At 39.3% G+C, this 6,937-nt stretch overlaps 1 protein-coding gene across 2 annotated transcripts; it reads right to left on the bottom strand.

Annotated features, from left to right (window-relative positions):
• Positions 1 to 2,716: 2,716 nt before the first annotated feature.
• On the bottom strand, positions 2,717 to 6,493 carry plaua (plasminogen activator, urokinase a). 2 transcript variants are annotated; one of them, XM_034201830.1, is made up of 11 exons: positions 6,248 to 6,493; positions 5,597 to 5,701; positions 5,457 to 5,502; positions 5,230 to 5,368; positions 5,065 to 5,147; positions 4,936 to 4,977; positions 4,663 to 4,843; positions 4,408 to 4,553; positions 4,174 to 4,314; positions 3,940 to 4,094; positions 2,717 to 3,233 (listed from the first exon to the last, which is right to left on the bottom strand). In XM_034201830.1, exons 2-11 carry the CDS (start codon positions 5,645 to 5,647, stop codon positions 3,039 to 3,041), a joined length of 1,179 nt encoding a protein of 392 aa, XP_034057721.1. In that variant the 5' UTR covers positions 5,648 to 5,701; positions 6,248 to 6,493; the 3' UTR covers positions 2,717 to 3,038. The 2 variants fall into 2 exon arrangements, with proteins under 2 accessions (XP_034057721.1, XP_034057722.1); XM_034201831.1 differs by having other exon boundaries at positions 3,940 to 4,088.
• Between the last annotated feature and the right edge of the window lie 444 nt (positions 6,494 to 6,937).

The following is a 6,937-nucleotide window of genomic DNA, read 5'->3' as shown; positions in this document are numbered from 1 at the left end:
GTATTGTTTACTCCTAAGACCCTGTGTCCATTGAAAAGTACCCTAATTTGGGTGTAGCCAAGCGGCTGCTATCCAAACCAGAGAGACTGGACACTCTGGTCCGCCTTGTCAGAAAATACCCTGTTATTCTTCTCCTTTTCATTCCGCCTGTCTCCTTTCCTCTTGTTTTGTTTGGTGTTATTTAATTTCATCTACTCCCTGGTATCCTTTGTCTCCATTTCCACCTGGGCTCTCCTGTCCTCTCCTTTCCTTTTCTGTCCTTTTATTATCCTCTCTATCTTTTTTTCTCAACCTGTCCCCTCTCCTCTCCTTTCGTCTCCTCTCTTCTCATCCCTCCTCTCCTCGTCCTAAGGAATTGTCCTTAAAGAGGAGTAAGACTCATACTCGCAGCATCTGAAATCCATATATGGATGGAGGCAGAGTAGAGGAGCATAAAAGTAAACCGCTCTCTGTGAGTAATTGAGGAGGAATAGTCTGAACTGTTACAGGCTCCAGTAGCACTGCTGTGAACTATCTGTATATGTGCACTTGTCCAAACAGACTTTGATAGAAAGCATTGCAGCAAGTTGCTAAGCAAGGTTTGAAGTATGCTTTTAACAATGTCTTAATGACCAGCTATATTGTGGTTGTTCAGTGCTCTCAAATGTAGCTGCTTCAAATGATTACGCCACAATACATCTTTCCTCTCTGTATGTTGCTGTTCTATTTGCATTGATTGATTGTTTTTCATTATTGGAGCAAAGGTGCTCAGCATTCCTGTGACTTGTTGCTTTTTTGGAGTGGGGTGTAGGTGTTGGAGGTATGGGGTATTAGACAGAGAGGTGTGAGTCAGTAGACAGCCGCACATGTAAACACTCGCCGCACTGAATCTTTCCTGGGAATCATAAGTAGTCTGACAAGAGTTGGCGCTTGGCTTTCCCCACAGAACCATGTTTAGTAGAGCTCCTTTTATTTGTACCATGCTGCATAAACAATAGTGTCTTACTGACTCCTTAAAAATAGAAGAACTAAAGAGTATTTTGCCTTCATTACAGTTGATTCTGGGACAGACAGGATTTTGTACGAACATTCATGCTACCCAGAGGATGGTTTAGATTTTTTTTAGATACACCCTAATTTTCTTCTACTGCCATTATGAGATACAAAAAGGTATGGTTTTGAGTGAAATGTTTCAATTTGTATTCGGTTGTCATGAAATTTGGAGATACATTTATGTCCAACACTTTCCTTCCATAGCACCATCATAGCGTTAAAGGTAACCTATTATGCAAAATCCACTTTTTCATGTATTTTATACATAAACATGTGTCCCCTCTTTTTGTCCTGATCCATTTATATAAAAACCTGTCTGAAAATGAGCTGATAAGATTTTGGTCACTTTATGATGTCATAACGATGTTTTGGCTTGTGTAACCATTAGCCAATCACCAACCAAGGTGACACCCGCCTGCCTTATCACCTGAATCTCCTCCTAGAGCACCATTGTGTTCTATTTAACCAAATATCTCTCAGAGCGGCGTGGGGAGTGGCTCCTTATTTCCATTACTTTATAACAGACAGAGAATCAGCACTTTAGAAACAGGGCTGAAACAGAGGGGATTATGGGATGCTACAATGCATGATCTGTTTGGTATTTCGAGCCAAACACTTCAGAGACATGTTTTCTATATATCTGGGACCTATAATATATTGATGAAAAACAGTATAATAGGGGACCTTTAAGTTGTACAAAATGTTTATGGCTTATGACTTAGTATGTAAAACCACTACAATTCCCATGAGTCTCAGCTGTGGTATGTTTACAGTGCTAATTATTAAAAGTTAGTACACTAACACACTAAACTGAGATGGTGTCCATGGTAAACAATATATTATACCAGATAAACATCAGCATGTTTCTTTTATTCACCTTGAGAAGGTGAGAATTACATGCAGCACATATAGACTGGAAGTCAAGTCAGGCAACAAAAAGGCTAGGTTTCTGTCCCATGTGTCATTTACAGCATCTAAGCTCAGCTGCCATTTGTTTGTTTTATTCCAACTACAGAATAAGAAGATTAATCTGCTGCTGAGTCATTTGGATAGTTTAGATGTTTAGTGGATTTATTCATGATGTCTGAGAGATACAAGAACAAAAGCCCAGGAATATGGGTATATTTATGTTTAATTAATATAATGTTTCATTTAAAGTCTTCTTTAGTATTCATGGTCTGACTCATATGGCAGTTTGTTAGTATTTGAAAAGTCAAAACTTCTGAATTTGCAGTCTCTGAAAAGTGTGACAAGTGTGGATTAAACCTACATCTGTCTTCAGTTATGAAAATACTCACTCTGTTTGGATTTCATTATTGTTTTATATTCAAATACTTGTGATTTTCAGTAGGTTTGATACTGGGCTTCCTGTATCTAATCTTTTACCCAACAGTGCCCTCCAGTGTTTGACTTAAGGACACATTCACTACAGGCCTAATGAACTGAAGTAAACTCAACACACTGTGTACCACTGCCTTGCTTTAGGTTTCTAAATGTCTGCAGTCAATATTGTAAAATATATATCCCTTCACTTATAACAAACTTATGTATTTCCTCCAGCAGAACTCGCTGCTCTGATCAGACTGTGGGCCTGTGATAAGTAGATTGTGTGTAATATCTTCATGATTTGAAGAGTATGCATGCAGGAACCTACACATTTGGAGAATAATGAAAACAATAAACATGTTATACAAATACTTTATTTTTTATATAAAGAAAATACTCAATAGTAGGGCCAGCCTTTATATAAAATTATTTTAAAATTAAATTACATAAATAAATAAACGTATTTTCTTATAGCTTGTTAAAAAATCCGTACTTCCAATCTTGATGCACAAGCAGCATTACAAAAAGGATACACTATATACAATAAAATATATTTAAAAAAACATTAATTTAAACCTGTTACAATAAATCTCTGTGCAAACTATTTTGATTTAACATGAACTGCTGCCAACGTTTCATTACAGGGATGAATTGCCCAAAAGGTATCTGTCGCAACAGCTTCATTTTAGGGGATAGATGGATCCTTTGGTGATTTCTGGAAGCCCGGTTTCTACTGCGATCCACTTGTTGTAGTTGGTGACTCGAGTGTAAACTCCTGGTTTGTTCCTCTTGGCACAGCCTTCTCCCCAGCTCACCACGCCAAACAGGAACATCCGCCCTGACGCTTCACACACCATCGGACCACCAGAGTCACCCTGAGGGGGGAGGAACTGTCAGTCAGTGCTCACAGATAAAAGTAAGTCATTGTAAAGGCTCATATGAACACCAACTGTCTATAAACCAAGTGATGAAGCCACGATAGTGTAGGCATTATATGTACTAGGGCCACTTGAGCTTCTAGTGCACCAGAATATTTCTAAACTTTTTTGAAAATGTATGATTAATACACTTTTTATTTAAGGCAGAGTTAAAATATTAACAACACAACTAAATTCCTCCATTGAAATTCTCAATAATCTATAGGCTTTAATAAAATAAAATGTTTGAACCTTTCTGAACAATTTGTGATAAATTCATATTTTATATGTGCATGTTTTTATTTGTATACATATCGAAATGAACATTTTGGAGGGTTATTGTTGTGCATATGACCATATCAATCCTGAAATGTAGTAAAAACAACAACATATGAACGTGAAAATATAAAATGCAAAAAAGGTTAGAAGATCCCAAAATCTGAACATTAACAATAAACATAACCTTAGGGCAGAATACACTTGTAGTTACTCTAACCTCAGGGAGAGGAAAGAGCAGGCCTTAAATGCTGCTGAAGCTTGAAACATGTTGTATATTTCTATTTTAGATTATAACTTCCTTTAAGTTCTGTAAGCACTTCTGTTTTTGGTGCAAACACTTAAAGCCTTCAGAGTGACATTCCTTTACACTGGGTTCTTTGCTCACCTTGCAGGCGTCGGTGCTCCAGTCAGGGCTAGCAGCACAGATCATGTTCTCAGTGAGACGATCGCCATACTGTGATTTGCTTGTGCAGTCAGACTTAGACAGCAGTTTCACCTCGGTCTCCTTCAGGTACTGTGAGTAACGGGTGCCAACTGCAGCTAACAAAAGTAAGAATTAGTCAAATGGCTGAGAGATCAGTCTTGAATCTGTAGGTTAGAGGTTTTGCAGTATACATACAATATTTCTCCAACCCAAATCCTGCGATGCTGCACTGAAATCCTGCTGGAAGCTGAGTGTGAGCAGGAGGAAGACACACCGTGCGTGCAGATGCTGACCTCACCGCACATCCTCCATTACTGCTTTTGATCTTCAACAGTGCTGAAAGGCAAAGACAAAGCTATGAGTCCTGCACACAACACACTCACATGACTCTTTTCCTGTCACACATAAACACAGGTCAATTTTGCACACCTATGTCATTGTTATAGTTGTAATCATTGTATTCTTGGTGGATGATCAGTTTTTCCACAGTGAAGTTCTGCTGCCTGTCAGCATCTGTTTCATTAATGGCAGTCTTCCCCAGGTATACAGACAGATGTCGGGTTTTAGTCGCCTCTCTGAACAAAAAACAAACACAAGTGTGTAAACATATTACATACCCATATGAGTCATATTGTCATTATGAGAATTGCAGTAGAGGAAATGATGCATTGTGTTTTTTCTCACCCGTCAACGAAGCAGTGTGCGGCAGTCAGAACCCAGCACGGTGCGATGAGGGAGCCGCCACAGAGGAAACCGGAGCGCTGATGAAAGATAGCAGCAACCCAAGGGTGGGACTCTATGGGTGTGAATGAACCACCCACAATTTTATTTGCCTTTCGCTCAGTCCTCTCACCACATGTCAGTTCTGCAGGGACACACAGGACGAATCAGTGAGTGATAATGAAGGAAATCACAAGATGACATTGAGAAGAAAGTGTGTTTTAATAATAAAACTACCTGTATCCACAGCCGGTGAAGGTTTCACTGTTGGTGTAGAGCCTGCATAGGATCAGAAAACAGAGATCATTACAAAAATGTCAGAAATACAACACTACAATGTTTTTTAAAATCCTAGTTGAACCTTACATCTGGGAATGTTGCAAAACTCTCTCACAATCCTCCTTCCTCTTCGGACATGGCACCATGGCATCAAGCTCTGGGTAGGATTCCTAGCATTCAAGTAAAGCAATATTAAACACACAATACCCCTCTTTTACGCATCTGGACCCAGATTGTTGAATTTAAGTTTACCTGCAGTATTTATGGTCCCCGAGTCCCTCTGAAGCTCCTGAACGGCTTGTAAACCTGTTCCAGTTGAGACATCTTCTGCCCTTTGCCGACTCCGATTCAAATCCCCTGTAACTGCTGCCATCCCCGGATAGACACATCTCTAAAGGATCATTTCAAAGAATATTTAATATCTCTCAGCAGATGCAACAAATGCAGAATATTAAGATTTGCCCTGAAAGTTGACTCACCCCTGTTTTTGCCTCTGGGTTTAGGTGACCATCTTCGAGAAAAAGCCTAAAAGAAGCACACACAAACTTGGTTAAGACATTTGTATCCCCCCTTGGTATGACTATTAAACTTGAAATGACTTCCTTTTATCATTGCTTACCAAATCAAAACTGTATACAGCAAGTACGGCGAAGATGGCGAAAATGTTCATCTTCACTTCTGGTTTCACTTCTCTTTTGTGGGGATATTTTTAACTGGAGATGGACTGAAAAAAAGAAGAAATATAACTGAGATGCAACAAAACAACACTGGAAGTCTTAGTTTGAAACTCCTGTGCCCTTATAAGGAGTCAATCTTAAACCACATGACAGGACAGAAACATGTGTGTCTAATGAACGGACATGTGCTTTCTGTGTCTGCGTTTTTTTTGCACCAGTTCACACCCTTTTACATTTCTGTTGATTGCTGACTGACATTTTTTGCATGGGGAAAATACTGTGCTGTGGATATTTGAATGTGAAATGAACAGATACATGATGCTAATTGCGTGCACTTGGTCCTGTAAACAGTCTCTATCTGTACAGTGAGTGCAATATCACTTTATTTAGTTGATTACTCCATGGCATGTTCACACTATTAAGCCTACATTGCATTAATTTGACACAGAATCAACTTGATAAGGATAAAAGAAAACAGTTGTATTGTTATAACTTTATTTTTGATTCACAGATTTGTGTGTTAACTTGATTTGACCTATCATTCATACACTAGCTATATGTTGCTGAATGCAGCAGCTTAAAAACATAAATACCTTTCTGTCCAAAATTGCAATCCCGATGAAGGTCTTTGTTTTTTCTTCCAGTTGAAATGACTGTTATCTCCTCTCTGTATCCTCCGCTATGCTCTCCTGTCAGGACTCGTGCTGTTGGTCTCTGGTGGTGCAGTGCTGATCTCCCTACATTTCCTCCCATTTAAAAACACTCAGCTTCAAGTGGGAGGGGTTTAGGAGGAAGTATGACAACTTCACTGGAGCTCAATTGCTGATCAGCAAAATCTTGACCAAATAATTTGTCATGTCTTGTGACACATGTGCTGCCAACACCCCCTCCTTCCCCTTAAACCGCACTGATATGTTCAAAATAATATATCCTAAATTGGTCATGTGTGACAACTGTTGAAGCTGTGGGTGCAGAAGAGCACATCCTATTCAAAGCTAGTACAAGGTTTGAGATTCAGGAATGAAATAGTATTTAAACATTCGTTCTGTAACAGAAATGTGAGAATTAGAGACAAGAATATATCATAGAAAAAAAGAACATTTTGTATTGCCATAATAACTCCATTGGCTCCCCGTAAAGCACCGCATAGACTTCAAAGTGTTGCTCCTCACCTTCAAGGCCCTTCACACTCTTGCCCCTCCATATCTCTCTGAGCTCCTTCACATCTACACTCTCTCTCGTACTCTCCGATCCTCCTCTGCCTTCCAACTCACTGTACCTTC

The sequence above is a fragment of the Gymnodraco acuticeps genome, unplaced genomic scaffold (assembly GCF_902827175.1).
Source record: "Gymnodraco acuticeps unplaced genomic scaffold, fGymAcu1.1, whole genome shotgun sequence".
NCBI lineage: Eukaryota > Metazoa > Chordata > Actinopteri > Perciformes > Bathydraconidae > Gymnodraco > Gymnodraco acuticeps.
Note: the sequence above shows the minus strand (reverse complement) of the source record. Positions and strands in the feature narration are given on the sequence as shown.